Source organism: Culex quinquefasciatus, chromosome 2 (genome assembly GCF_015732765.1).
Source record: "Culex quinquefasciatus strain JHB chromosome 2, VPISU_Cqui_1.0_pri_paternal, whole genome shotgun sequence".
Classification (NCBI taxonomy): domain Eukaryota; kingdom Metazoa; phylum Arthropoda; class Insecta; order Diptera; family Culicidae; genus Culex; species Culex quinquefasciatus.
Genome location: NC_051862.1, coordinates 169309054 through 169335039, shown reverse-complemented (window position 1 = coordinate 169335039; position 25986 = coordinate 169309054). Strand labels below are relative to the sequence as shown.

General features: G+C 39.2%; 1 protein-coding gene across 1 annotated transcript in view; it reads left to right on the top strand.

The window, feature by feature from the left end:
• Window positions 1-25986, top strand: part of LOC6031360 — a 55524-nt gene that overhangs the window by 26769 nt on the left and 2769 nt on the right. Inside the window, exons 3-5 of the mRNA XM_038253173.1 lie at window positions 8171-8913; window positions 23380-23542; window positions 23599-24920. Coding sequence (XP_038109101.1) covers window positions 8171-8913; window positions 23380-23542; window positions 23599-24920 — 2228 coding nt within the window. The remainder of the gene's footprint in view (window positions 1-8170; window positions 8914-23379; window positions 23543-23598; window positions 24921-25986) is intronic.

Genomic DNA, 25986 nt, shown 5'->3' with positions numbered 1-25986 from the left:
TTTTTTGGACTACCTCCGCTTTAAATTGAACCATCCGAAAAATAAAAACCTATACTTTTCTTTAGTAAGAAAGGCAAAAACAATGGTTGAATCTACTGTCATAATTCTGCTCATGTGTCTCGATTCCCAGATGACAGTAATGTTGGAAAAAGCACAGCACTTTTTTGTTTCAATTGTTTCAATTCAATCTATCAATCATACTATCTAAACATAACATTACATCACTTTCCAGTAGACCAAAAATCCACTAGTAACCAAGAAGATCGAAGATGTTCAACGCGCGCAGTTGAACATTCCTGTTTTAAAACGAGCCATCGCCAGTCTGCGCAAAACAGCCTGAAGCCTAAAATTGTGCCAAATACAGAGCAATATCTGTCGTGCTCTCGCGCTCTCTCATTTATTCACGCTCTCAACGTGCTGTCACCGCGCTGGCTTGTTTACCTTTTGCATGCAGCTCCCTGCTGAGCTGAGTCAGCTGAGTCGGCAGGGGCCTGGGGGTGGCATTTCGCTCTCTCCAAAAATATGCTGTCAGTTCACGCTCTCAGTTTGAACCGGATTTACCAATACCTCGATACTGCCGCTGCGTGTGAATAGGAAGCTCTTTACATGTGTTGAAGTTTTTCTGTATGGAGATTTTTTCCCCTACGTTCAGAGGGTCGTTGTGAACGCGACGAGCATTTGAGCGTGGCCCGCAGGGCTCGCATTTTTCGCTTTAGTATTGGTGGATTGGAAAGAGTAAAGGGTGGCGGGCCAAAGCTTTTTCGGTGCATGCAGCGCTGCTGAACATAGGGCGTTGTTTTTGTTTACGTGAGCTTATATTCAAACAAAAATTGTAATTGTAATTTGCTGGTTTGAAAAGCTTTGCGATACTTAATAAAATTTATCCGCTTTAAATCGGTTACCTGTTCAATGAACAGGTTGGACAGGTGGACGAGTCGCCTCTGGGAACAACCCATATTACAATAAGAGAAAAGAGTGAGCATAAATTCTGCGAAATTCATCGTAACAAATGAAACTGGTGAACTTTCAAGCACACCCGCCCACGCTCCCAACAAAGTTGTGTGTTCTTTGCTCAAGACGCACGATGCTCTTTCTTGTTCTAAGAAAAAAACAATATCATTGCTGTTTTTGCATCGCAATCGTCTGTCCGAACCATCATTCCGACCGATATCGAATAACTTTAAACATTTTCCCAAGAATCATCCCCACGGGACTGGAAGCAATGCCGAATCGATTACATTCTGCCAACTGCATTATTTCATGCTGCTGGCTGGCTGGGTGAATGCTGATGAAAACATGCATCGAGATTGTTTGTCTTGATGTTGGGGGAAGTCCTAAAGCCATCATCACCCAATCGTAAGTTTCCGTTCGATGGAGAGAGGGGTTTGTGGCACTACAAAGTTTTCATGCTTAACACTGGGAATACAATGTATTTTCCCAGCTTGTGACATCTACCCGAATCCTGACTTGTGCCCTTTCGATTGGCAAGCGTTTGCTTTTCAATCGATTTAAAGCTGTTTTATTACTGGCTTATTTCTAATTTCATCAATCAGTTTTTCCACAGGGTACGAGCATACAATCCAGACACGATTATAGTAATCTTGATCACGAAACAAAAAAAAACAAGAAATAATTCAGCTGCGATCTGAATGTAAAATAATTGTTGTATTATTTTATGAAATGTTATGTAATATTACAGGCAGAGCTATGTAGCCCAATAGTATGAAACACAGTAATACCTTTAACCAAAATGCCATGCCCAAATTCCTTCCTACTCTTCAACGGCCTGGTAGCCGAGCTTGCTAAGGCGCAGTTCTCTCCGTATGTGCTGGTTTTGAATTCCGCAGGCTTGATTTTTTTTGCTGGAAAACTCAATGGTCAGTGCGACTTTTAAAAGACTTTTCTCAGAATGGTGAAATGCACTATTTTGCATGTGATTTTACCATCAGAATTTTAGCTATATATCATTGGATAACAACATTATTTTTTTAGGAAGGCTGAGCTCAATAACTTGTCCTGGAAAACTTTTTCAATTTCCCGGGATTCGAGAGTTCAATTTGGTCATTTCCCGGGACCCGGGAGTTTTTTTTACTATGCCAATAGTGGCAATAATTTTAAAAGAATTGTAACAAATTTGTTTCATTTCAATGAATGAAGTTTCAACTAATTTATACTTCGTCGCCATCGTGCTAACTTGTCGTACGTGCATTTTGGGCCAAATTGAGTTAAGAACGCCGTTTTGTGCAGCTCACAATGCCTCACCTTTTGACCTTCACAGATCCCCAAAATTCGATTTCAATCCTGAGATATTCAACAAAAACCGAAAAAACTCCGTGCATTTTTGTCACTTTACATATGAAAGTAGTTTCAATCTTGTCGTGCTATCTTGTCACTCCATGAAAATTGATGTAAGTGCGACAAAAGGCCAAAGGGATTTCAGGCCAGGAAAGTCAGGATGCGTTTGTCGCACGTACAAGCTAGACTACCGTAAACATTTGTAATTATAACTCGGGACTCCAGCAACCAACTTCAACCAAACTTTGGGACAATGCACAGAATGGTCAGCCAAACAAAACGTGTTTGTTATTGTTTACATTGCGTGCTCTCGTTTTTGTATATTCAAGGTCAAACATTAAAACGCGTTTTTCTCGGAACGTCAAAATGGCGGGTGCGACATGATAGCACGACGACGTCGACTTGTTCTATGAAACGTTAATTTAAGTATCCTCATTATTTTGAGGAATTATATCTACATTTTGTTTTTTTTTTCTGAATCTGCAAATACAAGATCGTTTCTTGAACTTTTTGGGACTCAAAATTGTAGTTTAAAATGTTTACGAATCTTAATTCGCACTGAGTGATTTATCAAAAGATGCATAAACTGGTTGCATGAACTTCTTAATAGATTTTTATGAAGTAAAAAAAAGCTAATATATAATTTTCTAGTATCAGGATTTTTGCAAGATGATAAATAACGACTAAAAACAACAATTTAAACTTCGTTTTTTTTTCCTTTTAAGAGGCAGTATTTGTAAATATTGCTCGGTTTGTTCTAAAGGTTGTATCGAGGTGCTCCGATTTGGATGAAACTTTCAGCGTTTGTTTGTCTATACATGAGATGAACTCATGCCAAATATGAGCCCTCTACGACAAAGGGAAGTGGGGTAAAACGGGCTTTGAAGTTTGAGGTCCAAAAAATCAAAAAAATCTTAAAATTGCTCGCATTTCCGTAAAACTTCATCAATTCCAACTCTCTTAGATGCATTTGAAAGGTCTTTTGAAGCACTTCAAAATGTGCCATAGACATCCAGGATTGGTTCGACTTTTTCTCTTAGCTTTTGCAAATTACTGTCAAAAATGGATTTTTTTAAAACCTTAATATCTTTTTCCAACAGCCTCCAACACCCATACTCCCATAGGTCAAAAAATAGGTAATTACATGGACTATAAGCCTACGGTGTTAACTTTTTGGCCAATCGCAGTTTTTCTCATAGTTTTTCGATTTTTCTAGAACAAACATTTTACAACGTTAGTTTTTGCCCTGTAGGCCGCCATAGCGGCACTTTTTGGTCTCAATTTTGTCATATTCGGAATCCTCGGACAATTTCACGTAAGTTAGTAGTATTGGGGTTGTAAATTGGATTTAAAAAATAATTAAATAAAACATTTTTGAAAAAAGAAATGGATCTTATTTCCCCTGTGATCAATACGTCAAATGCTGTATCAAGTAGGCGAAAACCTGTTTTACCCCTAATCCAACAAATTGTTAAAAAATATTTTAATTCATTCTAAATGGCAATTTTTCCAATCAAATTTACTACTCCAATACTGCTAACTTACGTGAAATTGTCCGAGGATTCCGAATATGACAAAATTGAGACCAAAAAGTGCCGCTATGGCGGCCTACAGGGCAAAAACTAACGTTGTAAAATGTTTGTTCTAGAAAAATCGAAAAACTATGAGAAAAACTGCGATTGGCCAAAAAGTTAACACTGAGGCTTATAGTCCATGTAATTACCTATCTTTTGACCTATGGGAGTATGGGTGTTGGAGGCTGTTGGAAAAAGATATTAAGGTTTTAAAAAAATCCATTTTTGACAGTAATTTGCAAAAGCTAAGAGAAAAAGTCGAACCAATCCTGGATGTCTATGGCACATTTTAAAGTGCTCCAAAAGACCTTTCGAATCCATCTAAGAGAGTTGGAATTGATGAAGTTTTACGGAAATGCGAGCAATTTTAAGATTTTTTTGATTTTTTGGACCTCAAACTTCAAAGCCCGTTTTACCCCACTTCCCTTTGTCGTAGAGGGCTCATATTTGGCATGAATTCATCTCATGTATAGACAAACAAACGCTGAAAGTTTCATCCAAATCGGAGCACCTCGATACGACCTGTTACACATTGGTGAAAAACTCGCTCTTAAAGGTCAACTGCAAATATTCATTGAAGAAAAAAATTACAGTTATCAAGAAATTCAACAATTGGCGGACCTTAACATTACAAAGATTATCCAAGCTTTTTTTCAAAAATATAATTTAAAATTGAGTTTGACGTGAAACACAAAATGACTTATTGACATTTGAAAAAAAAACAGATTGTGAGGATTGCTATGCTTAAAAAAGATATGGGAATTGAGCTTATCTTGAAATGCTTTTCCGTCTTAGAAATAATAAATAAAAATAACGTTTAACAAACTTCAATTTCTGGGGTGTAAATGCAAAGTATGCTTCAAGGAAAATTTTAGGCTTCTGTCGATTATACTGCCCCTGATCGCATAAATGTCCCATATGCATTTTCATCGATTTCGAGTTATTGATGCAGTTTGGTTCAAAATTGTGTGCTCTTTCGAAAGAGCCTATAACATCCAGTACTTTGTTCTAGATATCAGGAGGAAATCCAGTTTATTTATATGGGACAAACTTCAAATGCGTTTTTCTCAGCTTGCTGTTTTTGCATATGGGACATTTATGTGAACATGGGCAGTATAGTTATTGGAATTTTTTACAAGTTAAAACTTATACTTTCTTAAAAAGAAGAATTGAGAAGCATTGGTGTTTTCGAATGTTCTAAGCAATTTCGAACTTTTCAAATAATTTTCTGATTATTTTATAAATTGTGGCTTCGATATTTATAAATTTCAAATTTCCCTAGAGTCTCGACCGAATTTCCCGGGAATCGAGAGGTCCAAAAACGGTCGAATTCCCGGAAAATTTTCCCGGGAATTCCCGCTCGTCACCCTCTACTCCAAAGTGATCTGGCAATGTGTATTCCAAAATGGTGGCCAATGTGGCGGTGATAGAATAGTGTGAATATTAATTTAGTATTGTAAGAGATATCAGACGATATCTAGAAGCCATAAACAGAAGTAACTCATCCAAAACTCATCGGGATATTTGTACAAGAGATTAAATACGGTTCAAATATTAACGTCATAGATCCCAACCTCAAACTTTAAGCCCCTCCGGTTTCGAACTTGTTGCATTTATGTGGAATTTCTGTTGTTTTGTTTGAGTTCTGGATTTGAGCTCCTCAGCGCAAATGTTATTCAACGAATTCGCCGGAATCGCGCTCATTTGAATGGAGAAATGGGGAGGCCTTCATAATTCCCCGAAACCAACTCCCCCGCGGGAGTTTTCGCAACATAAGCAGGTAAAACAATAAAGCCCATCCGTACTCGCCACGTGCAATCAGCGGCGCGTTGTGTGAGGATGGATACGGTTCAACCCAGATGCACCAGGTAGGGGGAATAGCACATGTTTTTGGCTTTTTAAAGTTTATATTAAACGTCATTAAACATTAGCTGCCCGCTGAAAATACACGTTTCCCCCCTATCTACAGCTTATCTGTTTCGCCGAACTTCAACGGTACTTAACCGCGGAAAATGAGGGAAAATCCGTTACATTTGCATATATTGATGTTTGGTGTGTATACAAATAGCGAAATGCTGCTCGAATAATCTCTTCGGTTCTAGTCATACGTGGGTTATCGATTATTATCGATATGTTTCCGAAAGCACCAATATGAAACTATACTACGGTAAAGAAGAAAAAGAGTCAGATAATTATCAGCGATGGTGGCAGTCAGTGCCATTCATCATTGACTGTGGCCAGACTAATCAATCTTCTGCTGCTTTCACGAATATCAGTGATAACCAATTCGCATATGGTTATTATTAGTCCAATTTACCAATTTGCTACGAGCAACTCAATTAACCATACACTGACTAAATATGATTAGATTTTTTTCCCCTTGTTACTAAAAGTTAAATGGAATATCTTTTGCTCTAAAAAACGTTATTTCTCTTGTTATGTATTTTTCTTCTTGATTTAACACTTAATCTCCCAGCTTGGGAGTTTGGGGGTTGATGTGCTAAGCATGTAGTTCGTTTTTTGCAGTGTGTTATTAAAAACTGATTCCAAACTAATCTAAAACTTTGTCACAAAAAGTCATCATCTTCTCTTATGGTAACGAGCTGGGCAATTTTAAATCCAAATGATGAAAAAAGTTATATTGTTCATCTTCATCAAGTTCAGCAACCGAGCTCTCTTTCTCAAACTGCACTGCAAAGTAAAACCCTTTAATTTTCCATGTACTTCCACGTACAGAGCGCGTAAAACTTTAACTCAACAGAGACACAACAAAAAAGTAGTCTCGTTCTAGTCTGCTGGTGCTTGACATTTTGCTTGTCCATTCGCAACAGCTGTCCATAATAAGAACAAACGACTAGCAGTTTTTTGCTGAAATTGCCATGGCAATACATACTTAACGGTGCATCAAAAGTATTTTTTCCTTTGTGCCATGCCCCCGCGATATTTGTCAGGATATTTGTCATGCAAGGGTTGAAATACTAAAAATGGCAATGTTGCCTTTTTCGATACTGTTGTGGTAAGGCCAGGTTATCCAGATTTGTAAACCTGTGAAAAATTTAAAAATGATTAAAAATATTGAACGTATTTACAATATCCAAAGCATTAATTCACATTTAAAAAAATTTAAAACATTGCAATTAAAACTATCAAGCAAAAGTTAAGCATGTTGGACTAATGAAATTACCTTGAACAAGACAAATAGAAAGAAAACAAGTTTTTAATTTAAAAAAAAAGTTGGTTGAACTATTCTGCTTGACATTCAGAACGCGAATAAAATAGGTGAAATGAACGAAATGTTTTTTGTTTTCAGACAAAAAGTCAACCGGTCACGGCAATTTAAGGTGGAGCGCAGACGTCCAAACTTTGTACAACAGTGAACTTCAAAGCACTTGCCATATAATCTGAGTTATTTGCTCTAAATTACCCCCCTGAAACGGGGGCTGGTCTTAAAGCTCTCCCTCCAGGACTCCGAAAGCAATTAATTTAAATTTCTCCGTCTGGTTTCACAAGGCTGGACATTTGATAGGAATAAATCTTAATACTATGCTTAATTTTGCTTTATAGCTGTATTGTTGCGTTGAACTTTTGCCCGAGCGAGTCTTTATTTTCGTGGAATCCATCGTAAAGTTAATGGCTGTTTGCCAAACTGTATAAATCAACCAAACAGGTGTGATTCCATCACATCATCATCACCACCCTTTCGAGCAAACAACACACACGGTTTCTATGACACAATAGTGCTCTGACATCGATTCCATTAGCCTCTAACCTGTCTATTTAGTCACCTCGTAAAAGGGGTCTTCCATGGCAAAAGCCAACATCAGAAAGCTTTTTATTATCCTTTCTACCAAGCGCACCGAGAACACCGCTACAGGAAAATGAAAACATCATTAAAGTATTAATTTACCTTCAACGAACGGATTTTGTCGTCATGTTGCGCCTCTTCCCTTCTGCGTCCCTTCTTCATCATCTTGGACCTGGCTGCAACACATGACACGTGGCTGGGAGACCTGTTGGCACGGGAACCGCGTTCCAGCGAACGCTACTAATGAAAAGGGATGTCATCCCTGATGTGACGAGATTGGGTTGTTAATCAAAAGGAATTCCGTTTTCACATTTTCACCACAATTAGACCGCTTTGTCAATTCAATTTAAGATGAAAAGCTTCAATTTTCGCCTCAACGATTCCATTCTGTTGAATTCTGTCTCTTCCACAGAATTGTTTGTTCAACTGAATGTTCCTCTAATTCCGTTTAACAAAGCACTAATCATCACTCCTCCACTCTCCCCGTTTGTTTCAGCACTCGAGGCTTATTATCCTACATCGCGCCTCCATCTGAGCCTTCCCATCTCCAAGGAATCGTACATCATTCTGCGCAACCACCCGCTGTTGAATCTCGCCCCAAGGGACATTGCTAACGACTCCACTCCGGCGTATCAATACGCAATTGAAAGTCCAGCCGAGGGATTCCTGAGCATTGACTCCACCACCGGCGATGTCTGGATCGAGTCCCACATCATGGACCTGCCAAAATCCACCGAATTCATCATTTCCGCCAGCAGCGGGTCCGACGTGCTACGGCTCAGCCTCACCATCACCCCCGTCCCAGTGGAGGAGAATCACTTGCCACGATTTTGCGAGGACCACGTGGACCAGATTTGCTTCTGGGAAGCTGCCACCTATCGTATCGCCGAAAACGAACGCATCGGATTCCGCGTCGGTCCGCTCGGTCCCCAACTCTACCAGCAGCTCTGCCGGACGCACTCGGTCAGGTACGAACTCACCAACGGAACCAACTATCTGGCGGAACGCAACGGGACGCTCTTCAGCAACGGCTCGCTGGATCACGAGTTGGGACGGCCGGGACCGGCGCTGCAGGCCGCCGTGCGTTGTACCGTGCGGATGAGCGAAAATAGCGTGCCTTTGGAGGTGGACAAGGTGCTCGAGGTGGCCGTACTGGATCGGAACGACAACCGGCCCCGGCTGGAGCACGTGAACGACACCCACATCGAGCTGGTTCTCGATGATCCGATCATTCAAAAGGTAGGTTGTTGATCTCATCTAATCTAACCTAACCTTACACAGTACAAAAATCAGTGTAATATTCCATCTGGGAAGGCGTAAATCTTTTATATCAGAAAAATATGAAATTTTACCTGAGCTTTTCTCTACGAAATCGGTCTTTTTTTAAATTTTAATTTTGTATTTTTTAATCCGGCTGAAGCTTTTTTGATGCCTTTGGTATGCCCAAAGAAGCCATTTTGCATCATTAGTTTGTCCATATAGTTTTCCATACAAATTATTATATGAAAATTCCAAAATCTGTATCTTTTGAAGGAATTTTTTGATCGATTTGGTTGCAAATATGGATAAGGACTACGCTGGAAAAAAAGAAACACGGAAAACATTTTTTTGGTGATTTTAAATTTAATTTTTTGTCACTAAAACTGGATTTGCAAAAAAAAACACTATTTTTATTTTCTTTTGTAACTGTCGGGTTACCACCGGCTCACGAGCGCTACCGAGACTCCCTCATGTAGCCTCAGGGTCGGCATGCTTGCGGTCCTGAATCGCGGTAAGCTGGGAAATGCGTCGGAATCCAGTGAAAACTCCACAATCTTGATTGAATCCTTTCTATTTTTCCTCCCACTTTCTTATGGCTATCTGACCTTCTTTTCCTTCCTTCTTCTCGGGGCCCCGTACTTCGACTCAGCTTCCGGTGACGTCGCTTCCTCCTCTCCTGTTGCTTCAGCTACTCGCCGCTACGCGGCGCAACCGCTCTTTGTTGTTCTGGCACTCGCCGAATCACGGCGCAGCCTCCTGGTTGTGGTCTTCGCGGCGTACTCGACCGGTTGCGGTCGTACAAGGGTCCCACTCATACCGGTTCTTGTCGTCCTGTCCTCTGTCGTGGTTGGTTGCGTCCTACGACCTTCGGAGCACCATCGAGGGTGTCCGGAATACCCGGATGAGGAGCAGGCTCGACACGGGTCCACGTCCGGTTGCGGACTGGGTTTTTGGCGTACGAAGTACGAGGGGTCCTGGAGGCGACGTTCAATTTGAGGTTAGGTTGAACATGACGGTTGGGTTTGTTGATGAGGTGGATGGGATTGTTAGGGTAGGCTCACTGGCGGATAAACGGCGTACCTGATGTCCTCCAGCTCCTTCCTGGTTCTAGCTGGGACACTTCTAATGGTACTGGTTACCGTGCACTCGTTCACTTTGAACTTTGCGTAGCAGCGGAGTTGTAGCGTTCCGACTGCTCGCTCTAACGTTGTCCGGGCAATAGGACGAATCTCGGGAAGTCCTGGACGGTTGTCGTTCTTCGTCCTTCCCCTCCTCTTTCCGCGCCTTTTCCTTGACCTTCCAACCTACCGTCATGTCACCTCTCTACCGCCCACTGCCGACGAGGTCCTCTGGTGGTCGGTTTCGGAAGCTTCTGCTGGCTGCGTTCTTGGTGGACGTCACTTGCTGGGTCGTTTACCGGAGACAAAACACTTGACACGCGAACACTTCCCAACTTTTACAGAAAACGAATAACAAATCGCGTAAATCGCGGTAACCTTCACGAGTGAGGTTCCGAACGGTTACACTTTTTTTAATTTTCTGATATGTTTTATTTATTTATTTGCCGACTTTTCAGAAATTTCCAGAACGGGCAAAAATTTTTTACCGAGTTATGAATTTTTGAATCAATACTGATTTTTTAAAAATATCGAATTTTTCAACTTCATTTTTCGATGTAGCAACGAATTTGAAATCAAAAAGTACTTTAGATACATTTAGATAAGGGGCACCGTTTTCGATTTATATCCCTTTTTAGATTTTTTTTTGAAAATAGTCGCAGTTATTCATTTTTTTAAATTAGTGCCCTTGTTTGGCAAAAATATTTTTGAAAAGCTGAGAAAATTCTCTGTGTTTTGCTTTTTTGAACTTTATTTATACGACACTTAGTTGCTGAGATATTGCCATGCAGAGATTTAAAAACAGGAAAATTTATGTTTTCTAAGTCTCACCCAAACAACCCACCATGTTCTATATCTAAGCAACTAATGGTCCGATTTTTAATGTTAAAATATGAAACATTCGTGAAATATTCCGATCTTTTCGAAAACAACATTTTAATTTTTTTAATCAAGACTAACATTTCCAAAGGGCTAAACATTCAATATTACTCTTTTGAAATGTTAGTATTGGTTTAAAAAAAAATAAAAAAAATGTTTTTTACAAATCAAGTTTTAGTGACAAAAGTGAAATAAAAAATCACCAAAAAAAAATTACCGTGCATCATTTTTTTTTTCAGTGTAGTCCTTATACTTATACTTACAACTTTGTCCCAGACACCAAATCGATCAAAAAATTCCTTCAAAAGGTACAGATTTTTGAATTTTCATTATCATTTTTGTATGGACAGCTACCAAATTTGTAAAATTATATGGACAAACTAATGATGCAAAGTGGCTTCTTTGGGCATACCGAAGGCACCAAAAAAGTTTCAGCCGGATTAAAAAAAATCGAATGACCGAAATCACAGAGAATTGCTCACCTCTGAAAATGCGTAATTTTACCACTTTTCTGATGTAGTGTCACTTTTTCAGTCTAAATTGAGGTATAATTACATCATAAAACAGGTAATATTCAACCTTCCAAATTTACACAATTTTTTACTGTGAGTGATGCCAATCTTTCGAAAAACAAAAAAACATCCTGGAGAATGCCTGGTCAGGCCTAGTGCTCTTTGGAGTGGGTTTTTTTTTCTCACTGTATCCTAGAGAGAACACTCCGAAGAAAATCATTAAATTTTTTGGCTCCATTTCATTTGCTGGTATTACCTTTTTCAGCCTATTTCTATTATCGGCCTATCAGCAATTTGATCATGAATTACAGCTTTCATAAAGTGTTTTTGACTGTTCCAAAGTAATGAATAGCTTTAAAAAAGGTGAGAAAGCAACTCTACATTGTTGATATATATGAAAATATTGATTTAATAGCGGAAAACGGCAAAAGTGATGAGAACACCTTAGAGTGATTAAAATGGGTATATTTCCCCTATCTGCAATGTACCACGAATTCCAACCAAAAAATAAATAAATATTTTTTTAATAGGTCCATATATTGATATATTGATGAAGTAGCAGGTAGATTTTTTTTGTGAAGCGGCTTCCTTCAAGTAAATTTAAACTAGCAAAAGCAAGTATTGTTTTCAAAACTTTCAAACGACACACTCTCGATCTCAAATGACCTTCGCTAAGCCAAACATTCCCCCCAGTGATGAGTCCCCAATGGAATCCCACCGGAACAAGGCCAAGCCTTTCCGATGGCAATTTTAGAGTCGAGAAGGGTTTTCTACAGTCACACACTAAAATTAATTACCCAAGTATACATAATCTATAATTCCAGAGTACCCGGGCAGCACGGCATGGCGAAATGGCCCGTATCCTCCGGACGCGCTGCCGACTGTCGGCAGCAAAACTCAACGGAAGCAAATTAATTTCTCATTACATGGCCGGAAAACTGGCCACACTGTGCTGTGTGTGTTTTCCTCTGCCGTGGGCGGGCTTCCGGCGGCAATTTGATGAGAAAGGTGACGTAAATTCTGAAAATTTCACACATGGCCGGTGATGTGATGCCGCGTGGTAGGTTGGGCCGGCCTTTTTTGATGGAATTTGGCAAACCCCTTTGATACTGCCGCCGGTGCGATTGGGGAATTTGTCCGTGACTTTTGACAGTCATGTCACGGTGGACCTGTCAGCCTGTCACACTTTTTGGTTTAGGATAGATTGAATGATTACGTGGGCTGGGAATGTTACACGTGGTTGATTTTGCGTTATTGAAATTTGAAAAGGAATTCCCGAGCAGACGGTAATAACTTTGAAATAACATTTTTTGATATTTGAAAATACTAGGCCAAAAACATTATATTTTATTTATAACGCGTTTTTTTTTATTGGCGTTATGATTTTTTGTTATTGGATTGTTATTGTAATAACAGGCTAATAAAACTTTTAGTTATTCTTCGATCAAACTTTTGTTATTATTTTTTGTTATTTTAACAACAAATCCGATCATCCCAATTACATTTGGAGATATTCTTCCATAACAATAAATGTAATTCGCAAGTTGTTTTTGCTTTCAATCAATATCGGACCAATAACAAATTTTGAGATGGTAACATAAACTGTTATTCAACTCTTATGCAAAAATGGAATATTTAAGAAGAACCCTAAACACTTTCTGTTATTTTGACAGTATTTGATATTGAAATGGCATGAATTTTGTTATTACCGTCTGCCCGGGTTATTACTACAACTCAAAATTTAACCAAAACAAGAAATAACTAGAATTCGATTGACCCAACAATCATAACGCAAGCCCATATTTGCGCATAACTCGATAGCCGCGTTTAATTAGTGAAATGGAAGGATTACCTAGATTTCAAATTAAAAACGCCACGCCGCCGAAGCAATCCAAACCAGGCCAACTCGAGAAGCTTCTAGCCGGCGTCGACGTTGTCATCCCTTCCTCGTTATCGTTATCGGAAGTCGGAAGCCACCTCACCAACACCCGTGCTAAGGATATTGTGTATCCAAACGCAATAAAGCTTGTGTTCCGGGGAATGCCGCGCGGGATGAATGTTCCTGAAAGGTGGTAGTGGTGTGCTCCTGCACGTGCAAATGCACATGTTTTGCAGCGTACACTTTGTTTTATTGCTTGCTCAGCTATGCATTGCAATTTAAATTTCTGTCGAAGGTACTGCTCCACTATTCAGCGAAATGAAAGTGTTATCAAACTTTCTGGGTAATTATGTTTATGCTCCGGTTGATTTAGCGTTTCACGTTAATCAACGTTACGGAGAAAACTTTGATATTGAAAATTATCATATTAGTCAAGTCAAAACTATAACAAGCTTTAAATCTGAGCCATACCATTAGAACTACTCTGATTGATACAACCGAATTGGATAATTTTAAATTTTCACGGCCAGGCTTCGTAAAATTCTTCCACATCTCTTTTGGAATCCTCACCATCCTCATCAGCCATATGCGATGTCCTGAATTGTTCACCCAACATTAAACAACGTCGGTGACAACAACGTGAGCAGGCTATCAAACGATGTTCGCCGCAAACAACTCCCACCGTTGACCACGACGGGGTGTACTAATTCCTGTTGTACATATATGAAACAAACCACAACTGTTGACGGCCGCCCGACGACCACGCGGCTTATTTTATGAGTGTCTATAAATCCATCCCAAATGAGTTTCCCCCTCGCCGTGGTCGTCCTCGTCCTTTCTGTGATTATCCACGGTACAGAGTTTGGAGTGTGACATCATAATACTTGCCCATTAGCATCTGCCAAGCCTTTGACCAAATTGAGACATTCTTGCTTTATTAGGCTATTGTTGTTAGTGATTACATCCTTAAGGTTCTACAGGTCCTTCAGGCACTGCGCTGTGTACAGTTTCATTTCTTTGACTCTGTCTTCAAAAACTGTGCGGACATTCTCGAGGCAACTGCCGTACACTAGTAGCATCCCATCGAGTTCATCCCTTAGTTCTGCAATAATTGCCCCAAAATCCAAATTAAAATCATTTCCACAAAAGTGCACTTCATCTATGGCTTTGCTGATTGCCGCTGCATCACTAATTATATTTCTCCTTTCAAATACCTCCAACAAACGATACTTGTTAACGACATCACCACCTCCCCCCTCAAACCGCCCATACGCCCAGCCAACAACGTCCTTCAGCTGCCTGATCAGTTTACTGGCACACTCGCCGAACCCATTCCCAGCCCATCCTGTGGCACCTTCCAGCAGGAGCAGATTGTTTTCCCAACACCACGGTTCGGTTACGGCTTGCCCGTACTGAAGCACCTGCTGCTCCACTGCGAAAATCTCTTTGAGAGATTCGCTCTTGATGAACAGCGCGCTGTAGTGGAAGTTTCGCAGGGCGATCGTTGTTCTTAGCTTGGCTTCGGCGAGTTGTTGAAGTTTTGAGTTTTGGGATTCGGATAGTTGTTGAAGTGCACTTTGGAGCTTCCTCATAACATCTAGCGTTGATTGCCTTTGGAGGTCAGCTTGCTGCGAAGAAAAACTTTGATTCAGTTCGAAGCTACCATGAAACCTAAATCTAACTTACGACTATGAACAGAATCATTACGAATGATATTACTCTTAAAAGTCTCATCGTACGTCGATTGATGTCTTTTGGTCGACTTTGGAATTGTGACTAAACAGAGGACATTGTGTAAACAAGGCAATACCAATAATTGTGTCTTAATTTATGATAAGAAGGTAATTCGCATGTCCGGATGTCCGTTATCAACTTATGGTTATTGCACTGTATCATATAATGTTGCATTTTGGCGAATAGAAGAATTATTCCAGATCACGCTAATCCATTATTATGTAAAAATAATTAATCAACCAATATGGAAGATAACTTTATTTTTTTTTATTTGCATTTAAAAACAACAAAAATAACATTATTTTTTTACAAAATGTCTACCCTACCCTATAACAAAAGAAGGCCATTTTGCATCATTGATTCGTTCAAACAAGTGTCCATAGCTTTTGGCAGCGGTATGTAAATAGTTAAGGAGGTATTAGACTATGACAAACAAACAAAAAACTCAAAAACAAAGCAAAATGTATGCAGACTGACGTTTCTGCAAACAAAAAAAGCAGGCAAACTGTCAAGGAGTGTAAGTTTGTCATAGTCTAATACCTCCTTTAAACCTTCCTTTTTTCACCGCAAAAAAAATGACCTTATTTTTATGTAAAATTGAATTTCCCATCGAAAAGATTATTTGATAAAAGACTCTGTTTTCAAGATATAGCCACCAAAAGTTTGATTTTAGTGAAATATTTGCAGCTTTTCGATTTTTACAAATAGTGACCATGAGTGACCATTTAAAAAATTGGTTGAGATTGTTGAGATACAGCAGCTTAAACAAAAAGAAACAGGATAATTGAAGATTCCTAAGTCTCTCCCAAACAACCCACAATTTTCTTATGTGTTTATTTGTGTAACATCATAAAATTGAGTCAATTTTTTTTTGTGTGAAGTTTTGATTTTTTTCCAAGAATCACTGTTTTAAAAAAAATCATAACTCGGCAGCAGATTGTTTGACCATACTTCTCTATGGCTCAAAAGTTGCGGGTTTTGTCCCCTAATAACAAAAAATCTCGAAAATCAAAAATACGTATTTTTGGAAATTGAGTTTTGTGAAAAAAAAGTTAATTAAAAAATCATCAATTTTTTGTGTACCTATTGTTTTCTGAACAGTCCTCAACAATACCTACAACTTTGCCGAAGATACCAAATTGATCAGAAAATTCACTCAAAAAGTTTCAAAAATTCAAAAGATTTTTAAATCAACCCAAACATAATAAAAATAATTCTAAACTCAGAGGAATGCGTTTTAAATTCGTTTAAGTGATTGCACTTAAATTTCCATTAAACATTTTGAAGTTTTTTTGAAAATATTTTTTTTGCCCCTGATTTTTCGGGCCAATTTGATGAAAAAAACTTTAAATAAAATTTGTACCACCCTTAGCTTAAGTTTAAAAATTCCGCCATGTTATGCATTTTTCAAAAATATGTTATTTTAGATTTGCATTGAAAGTAAATAGGTACAAGGTTTTGAACAGATTTTTTTTTTTTTGTTACTTGAAAAATACAGTTTTGTGAAAAAATAGAAGGCCAATTAAAAATTTAATTTAAAAGTTAACAAAAATAACAAAAAAAAACAATATGTTCTAAGTTTCCCTTCCACTAAATCTAAACACTTTATATTTATGCTGGAAATTTGCTTTTTTCAATCGCCATTTATGCAAAATTGTGGAAAACCACTTTTCCCGACGACTCCCAATTGCCCAGATAACTTACCGGTTGGCGACTTTCCCGGTAGTGAGTTGGATTCTAATCAGAAATGGAAATCATCTCCGAGATGACTGGCTCTCTCTCTCTCTCTGGCCAAGAACGACTAAGAACTAAAGGTCACAACTTCGGGTGGTTGTGGCTTGTCTGGCCATTTTATGTATTTTGTCTGGGAATTACTCGCGCGCGTATGCAAAAATTCCATTTCATCAACCGGAATAGTTGGTATGGTTCTATTATTTCCCTTGGAGAACCGAACTCCGTTTTTTTGGTTTCGGTGTTCATCGACCCCCAGGTCAAGAGACAAGTGAACGTTTTAGGAGGACTTCTGGAGTTGCTGCCAAGAGTTGCGTGCACTTGTCTGTGGCTACCAAGTCCGGAAGCGATGAAAGCTCATGGTGGCATATATGCAAATTCATGGTAATAACAATCTATATTCCCATGCAACCCTTTCCTGTCTTCCTTGCGTCCCTTTTGGTTGATGAGCGTCCACGCGATCTGAAGTCGAATAGACTTCCCGGGTGCTTTTTGGGATCCCAAGTCTACCGGCCCCAGGATATCCTTTGTCCTTGGAGGTCAACCGATGAGGTTGTCGTTTTCAGCCCTATTAAGTGACAGGGATTTTCCTGTCTCGTCTGGGCGGATTACGTTCCCGGTGAAGAGGGTCGTCCAGATTAATCGAGGATACAGCCCCCCACCTGTTAAAAGGCTTCGACGATGAATATCCGCCTATAAAGCAAAGCATTCTTTAGGGGGTTTGCAGGATGTGGCCACAAAAAAGGGCAGCGACTCGTCCACCTACCCGGTTCGGAATGATGAACGGTTTTCGTGTCGGGCTGCCTCAGACTTACTCACTGTAATTAGTTTGCAGATTGGGTTATACTGTCCGTGGAAGAGTCATTTCCCACAGACAGCCCGCTATATAGATAAAGGGTGTAGGATAGATATCATCAATGAGCGGGCGGCGGCGGCGACGGCGACGAATGTGTGCACAGGAAGGTGAAGTGCCACCCACAATATCGCTCGCGCGCCCCACACAAAAACCAAGTGATAAGCCAAAGTTAGGAATGATGGTGGCGAAGGTGGTTGAATTATAGTGTGGCTAAAGTATACTTGACCGGCTAGGGAAAATCGTTTGGTGCTTTCTCAGCTCATTAGGGGACAGCACGTTTTTTTTTTGTATCCAATTTTAAATAATTACACAACGTAACAAAATAGTCGTTTATGCAACAAGTTGCAAAAAGAACATTTTTTCAACGAGTTGCTTACAACATTTTTTGCAATTTCGAAAACGCTTCTAGAATTAAATTTTATGTCAATAATACATGTTTTTAGTAAATTCACCATTCAAAACAGAAAAATATTGAAAAATGTTACTTTTCGATACCAGTGTTGAAAAGTGCAACTTTTCAGCACCCATTACAGTGCTGAAAAGTTCAACTTTTCACCACTGGTATTGAAAGGTTTTAATTTTCCATTCTGTTATTTTTGGTAAGGGAAACGTTTTGGAACGAAAACAAAGATCCTCTAGGGATCGGCTTCCCGAATACAAAGCAACCGTCCCCATATTTTTATTGTTTTCCTAATTCGAGATATTCAATGCAGAAGTTTTGCTATCTCTATAACTTAAGATCCATAAAATATTGTTGGATGCTTCCGGTGTCATTCGACGGTATATTTTAAGAGTAGCCGGTTCCCATAACCGGTTCCGGAGAATATCCGGCATATTGGCCAAAACTGTGCAGAAACTTCAAAATTTTTAAGTTTGTTGCTCTTAATGCGAAGTAAACACACTCGCAATGGTAATCAGTCAGTTAAACCTCGAGGGCCATTTTGGTTATTAGCGCCATAATCGCGGGCCGCATGTGAAATATCAATAAAAATTACTGAAAATCGCAGAATATGAATAAATTGACACTTTAATTTCCTCAATTAATTAATTCATTCGATTTAGAAATGCAATTTATTTTTTTCCAATTTACAAAATTGTGACCAAATATACTTCCATAACCAACTAAAAACTTAGTTCATTCCAAATAAATTCCATCCAATACAATTTCCTTTGCAAAAAAAAATCAATTCGACACTTTTACATTTAAACTTTTCAAATGCTTTACAAACATATTTGGATTGATCTATTTTTTAGCTTGTATTTTGGCTGACTACTTTTCCCAATGATTTTTAAATGTATTTTTGAAACTCATATTTTCAAATTATTCGCATTCGCATTCGCATTCGCATGGAGATGGTGATCTTAGCGGGTTGCAGACTGGATTTCGTCAAGTATATGTGATGATTGTCTAGCCCAGGTTGCTTAGAAATTGATTAAAGGGATTTAAAACCAATTCCACCAGAACAGGACAGGCAGCACCATGAGAGCCATCCATTGCCGGCCGCTCCCATCTCCACCATTCACCGGGAAGGAAAAAGGATGCGGAGCACGGGGATTGTTGATGCTTGACTTACTTAGAAAAAGGTAGCGAAACCGCAGGCTCTTTTTCCCAGCCCTATTGTGGAACTCGATCAAATTGACCGCTTGACCAAATTTGATCGAATTTAAACAACAGGGTTGCGTAAGTGTCGCGGGGAGTTGGTAGTTGTGATGGGTGAAGGTCTGGGATTCACTCTAAGCAAGCGATACGACCATTGGCATAAATGATTTTAAAAGATGAGCTATTATTCTCAAGGCAAGCAAGCGGATGCTGCTGATGAGATAGTTCCCGTTTAATTTTGTAATATTATTGGTTTTTAAAGGATTGAAGTTTTATTCTCAAGTCAAGGAAGTCTAAGCTGCTATTGGGTTAATTCCCGTTTAAATTTGTGTTGTGTTTGAACTTTTAACAGGTTCGATTTTATTCTCAAGGCATACTGTTATATGATGTTGTTGAGACAGATGTCATTGAATTATTGTTGTATATTTTTAGATCTTAAATAATTCTATTTTAGACAGCCGGCTGTGGAAAAATAGAACCAAAGTAAAACAACATTAAATAATGCTCACGGTACGGAACGATTGAAAATTATATGTTTAACACTCGGTATTTACAAAGCTCACTAACATTAACGCGCGGTATTTTCCAACGTTTAAAAATCCTAAATCTACATTGGATTTACAAAGTATCATTATTCTGGCAAAAAAAATAAAATAAAATAAAGAGTCTATCATAAGTCTGTAAGCTTGCAGACTTTCTAGTTATGCTCGATATTTTAGCAACACTGACTTGAATCTGTCAGACCATGTCAGACGACAGATGAGAGACGTTACATCTGTCACAATTCAGGGAGAAAGAGAAGTTTCCCAAATGACACCTCTCCCGACGAGCGTCTCGCCGTCTCGCTTTATTCCATCAAGGAACGCACTCACCCGATTGAAATCTCCGCCACCAGGACTGTGAGCCATTCTTGCTCTCCCCAACATTAGGCGCCCTTTACCGACCCACTCCAACTCAACTGCTTTTCGGCTCGTGCAAGGTCATCTTCCGGCCAAAGACGACTCCAAGCAACACACACAACCACGACATCTCTATCTCTTTCTTTCTCACACACACTCTTCAATTTGGGGTCGCGTTGAAAAATCGGTTGTTTTCCCAACAAAACTAAATCACTCCAAAAAACGATGAACCCCATAATTTTATGAAAACTCCACTATCCCCCAAAAGCCCATCACGAAATCTTTAAGATACACCGGTTTTTCTGCACAAAAAACACGAAAAATCACACTAAATTGTCTAAAATATTCGCGGCGACAAAGATCACAACCAAAGCCAAGATGGCTGCTCAGAATCAACTCATATTTTCAAATTATGATCTCAAAGTGCAATATTTTTGGATTTCCTATTAAAAATCATATTCACAGAAAAGTTTATTTGGATAAAGAATCAACATTATTTTGAAAAATAAGTGTTTTATTGTAAAATAATATAGAATTACTTTTCTCATTTTTTTATTTTTTGGTAAAATTTTTATTGCGCAAAGCAGATTAAAATTATGATTATACAGCAATTCCCCACAAAAACAGCATGATTCGAATAAAAGTTCTCCGATCGGGCTCAACATTTTTCTGGGGGTTCCTTGGCCAAAATAATTAGACCCGTAATTTTTTGTTTGGCCATTCGGGTGACCTACGCCGTGTTAGGGTGGTCCGACCACTTCAAAAAATCATATCTCCGCGCCATTTCATCCGATTTAAGCTGTCCTAGACGCAAAAGAAAGGTGATTAGTTTGGCTATTTGGGAAAAATAGTAAGAAGTTTCAAAAATCTAGCTTAACATTTGAAAAGGTCGTATGAAAACTTAAAATGCTGTTTTGAAGGTCTCGGGACCAAAGGGCCTATGTCTGAAAACATTTTTATCGGATTCCTCGGAAAATTTCACATAACATATAAAAAAATGGTGAAGTTATGTTGTCAGTACTCTGAGATACGATTTTTTGAAAATAAAAACTGGGTTTTTCGACGCGCCACGCGCAAAAATGGGAAAATGACGAAAACGGGAAACTTTCATACGACCTTTTCAAATGTTAAGCTAGATTTTTGAAACTTCTTGCTATTTTTCCCAAATAGCCAAACTAATCACCTTTCTTTTGCGTCTAGGACAGCTTAAATCGGATGAATGGCGCGGAGATATGATTTTTTGAAAAAAAGTTGTTTTTGCGAAAAATGACGAAAATTGCCATTTTTCGGACCACCCTAACACGGCGTAGGTCACCCTAATGGCCAAACAAAAAAATACGGGTCTAAATATTTCGGCCAATGAACCCCCAGAAAAATGTTGAGCCCGATCGGAGAACTTTTTTTCGAATCATGCTGTTTTCGTGGGGATTTGCTGTATATTCGAAAGCTTATTAGAAAAATTTGATATAGGTACGTTAAATTTTTGAGCGAAAAAAAAATATTGTTATTATTCATCTGACAACTAAACGAATCACAAATCAATTCGTTTTTGATTTTTAAAGCAAGTAATATGTTTCATTATTTTTAATCAATAATTTGAATACCGGATGAGTTTAAATTCAAGTGGCCAACGAGAACCCGTTCTGAATGTTCCGAATCAGGGAACCAGCTTGTTTTTATTTTGTTTTTTTTTATAAAACATTTTTTAGTTCTTAATTTTTCTAGGTTTCTAGAAAAAAAAAAACATTTATTTAATATCAGAATTAGAAAAGTTGACAAATGGCCAACGGAAACCTGCTCTGAATGTTCCGAATCAGAGAACCAGTGGACACTTGAAATTTTTAATAAATTTTATAAATCATTTTTCAATTAATGAAATTTAAGAATCCTGGAAAACTGCTGAATTTATTTACAATCAGAATTTGAAGATAGTTTTTTTTATGATTTTTTATGATGATTATTTCATTAAATTACTTTAGTTTTTAGTTTTTAGTTTTTAGTTTTTAGTTTTTAGTTTTTAGTTTTTAGTTTTTAGTTTTTAGTTTTTAGTTTTTAGTTTTTAGTTTTTAGTTTTTAGTTTTTAGTTTTTAGTTTTTAGTTTTTTGTTTTTTGTTTTTTGTTTTTTGTTTTTAGTTTTTAGTTTTTAGTTTTTAGCTTTTAGTTTTTAGTTTTTAGTTTTAAATTTTTAGTTTTTAGTTTTTAGTTTTTTAGCTTTAGTTTTTAGTTTTTAGTTTTTAGTTTTTAGTTTTTAGTTTTTAGTTTTTAGTTTTTAGTTTTTAGTTTTTAGTTTTTAGTTTTTAGTTTTTAGTTTTTAGTTTTTAGTTTTTAGTTTTTAGTTTTTAGTTTTTAGTTTTTAGTTTTTAGTTTTTAGTTTTTAGTTTTTAGTTTTTAGTTTTTAGTTTTTAGTTTTTAGTTTTTAGTTTTTAGTTTTTAGTTTTTAGTTTTTAGTTTTTAGTTTTTAGTTTTTAGTTTTTAGTTTTTAGTTTTTAGTTTTTAGTTTTTAGTTTTTAGTTTTTAGTTTCTAGATTTTAGTTTTTAGTTTCTAGATTTTAGTTTTTAGTTTTTAGTTTTTAGTTTTTTTTTATGTGTTCATGTTTTGTTTTTTTTTTAACTGAGTGGTATTTTTTGGTTTTTAGTTTTAAAAGCTTGGATCTTGGATCAGAATCTTTACTAAATTTTTTTAGCCGGTTATTATTGAAGTAAAGATTTTTTGGAAGCCAAAAATTAGATTTTCACACAAACATCGATAATTAAGTAGATGTTTTTGCACCAAATACAATGTATCCTTTGGTAAACTAACAGCCCACAACAATGTTACATCTCCGCTTTTCCAAACAGATTTACGGAGAAAAACATAAAACAGAGCGACCAGACTGCTTTTTTTTATTATTTCTTCCTTTGAATCGACAACGATTTGCTCCTCAATCCTTTCGTCCTCTACTCAGTCCTTCAATTAATTGGCGTGACGCTCATCAATTAATCAGAGCCCAGCGGAGTAAACAACGAACGGTTGGTGGCTTTTACCCAGTGTGTCGAACGATTTCATTTCGGTTCGGCGCGGGTTCAAGGAATTATTTGATAAACCCTTGAACCTTATCCTTTCCCGCAAGTTTGGACGAGACACGACTTCTTGGAAACATTGCCAAACTGATTTCGAAAGCGCTTTTAATTACGAAATTTTACGAGGTTGTTCAAGCAAGTGATAATCTTATTGTGTAACTTTTGTCTCACTTTCAGGATCAAAAGCTGCCCCATTTGAATGTGCTGTTCCTGGACAACGACACCATCGCCGCGAACAGTCACGTGCACTACCAACTGCTGAACGACACCATGGGGCTGTTCCAGCCAAAGTGCGTAACGTACGAGCTTCCCGCTACCAGACAAACCGTGTTTAGTTGTTGTAAGGATGAGGGGTTTTTGAAATTTGAGCTTATATTAAGATATTTTCAATTCTAGCCTTGGAAGCGCAGCATTACGGAATTCTGCCGAAGGGTCGTTACTGTGTCGTTCTGCGAGCGGTCGATGAAAGTTTTCCAGCGGAACTGTTGGCTCCCAACGACCTGGGAAGTTCGACGATTTGCATCACACCGAACCATGACCGTATCCAGCTGCCGCAACCGGAAGCCTTGGTCAGTCCGGATCACCCGGTCGCCCCGGAAGTGAAACCGGCCCGAGGCAAGAAGCGGTCCGGCACGAAGGCGGCAGCCATTTTGGCAAACTTCAAGTACGAACCCAAGGTGACGCTGTACAACAGTACCTCACGATTTGCGAGAGTCACCGTGCCGAGCAATTTCTACGATCAGCTCAACGAAACCAAGATCGATTTGGAGTACCGCATCATCAGCAATCCGCTGGACGCATTCGAGATCACCAAAACAGCGGGAATTATATACGTGAAGAACACCACCATCATGCACAAGCAGCTCCCAGGGACGGTTCTGTCGCTGGAGGTCGGTTGGCTCAACCACAATGCCACGATCAAGGTTCATCTCGAGTCCAATCCGGGATCGCCCTGCAACGCCTCTGTCGAAGAGTTCTGCTCGCTGCACTCCAGCAAGAAAAGCTGCGAATCCAGTTGTGGCATTGGCAGCACGGAAGGTAACTGCCACTTCCGGAGCACCGATGCCAGTATGCTGTTTGCAGATCCGTCGTTTTTCAGGGAAACCTACCCCACCTGCTCGCCAGATCTTGATTTCTGCCCAGACAACTACTGCGATCCCCTCGAAGAAATGGCCTACCGGGAAAACGTTCAAATTTGTCCCCAAGACTGCGTCCTTCCGGCAAACATCTTCGGCGTGCACGAAATCGACAAAAGTCGCCGCCGAGGCCTGCACATGGCCACGAGTGCGTGCACGTGCCGCGTCACCGGTCAGTGCGACTGCGTTGCGGCGCTCAACATCAAACCCGAACACATGAAGCAGCGAACAAAGCCACCCAAAACAACCAGCACCACCACAACGGAACCAATCCCGCTAACGACCGGCAGCAACGTGACGGCGGGAGCATCCGTACCGGCAGCGGTCCGCGACGGAACGTACTACCACACCGGCCTTATCACCGGTCCCCACGCGCCGATCTACCTGCTGGCCATCGTGATCGTGCCGATGATTGTGGCCGTGCTGCTGGTTTCGTACTGCTTCACGCGCAAAGTGAGCCTCAAGAAGAAGCTGGTCGACGCGGACAACATCCCGATGAACCTGGTGAGCAACGATACGGAGGTGTTCAACGTGGACATGTCGCTGCACTCGCGGATGAACGATATTAACTTTAAAATCGATGTGAGTATTTTTTTTTTTTTTTGTAATTTGTCGCACTCGCACAGTCATCCCTCATATTCGGAACAGTTTACAGATCAGCCAATGTTCAAAAAATCATAGAAAATCGATAATTGAACTTAATGATTCGCCTTCATTTGAAAGCTTTTCTTGCGATCTTTCGAATACTGTATCGCACAACTGCAAATTTTAACTTTTATATAATGTTTTTTGAAAGTAAACTTTGACCCTTGAAATCCACAAATTCGGAACAGTAACGTATCGTCGCGTGTGTGCTATCTTGTGACACGTCCTATCTTTTTACAGCAGACGTGTCACAAGATAGCACACAAGCGACGGTATGATGATTTATTATAAAGCTTTATGACGTTTCGCGTACGCACACTAGCGCACCATTTGATTTTGCTGTAAAGTAAAAAGTAAATCTTTCCCAGTTCCTGAGGGGAACACCCTTGAAGAGTATCGGGGCCGGCATTTACAAAGCGGATTCAGTGGCAGTCAATTAACCAACTTAATGTTAACATGTTAAGGTTAATGTCAACATTCCATAGGTCGCCTCCCTAAGGTGTCGTGATAAGGTCCAGTTTGTGACGATACACTACCTTCCCTTTACTAAGCAATCGAATCCAGAAGGGAAAAGATCACCAGTTGTGTTGGTCCGAGCCGGGATTTGAACCCCGATCTACCGCTTACAAGGCGGAAGCGTTACCACTGGGCACGTGGCTCGGTCGATTTTGCTGTCCCGCCCGTGTGGATCAATCGGACCGCGCACTGGACTCACAATCCAGAGGTCGCCGGTTCGAATCCCGCGGCGGGCGCTCTAAAATTCTTTGTGTAAATATGGGTATTCGGCGCCGTCGCTCCGTGCCATACTTTCATACACTTAGGAGCCCAGGGCGGCGAAGTCCTTGTAGATAAAAAGGAAGACACTAGTGGTTGGTACTAGCAATGGTGGCCGACAGCTATAAAGTCAACTTCGTTTTTTTTTTTTTTTCGCAAAGTTTTAACAAATGCGATTATTTTCAAAAATTAAAAAAAAATTGTATGGAGTAATTCTCTAGAATTTCAC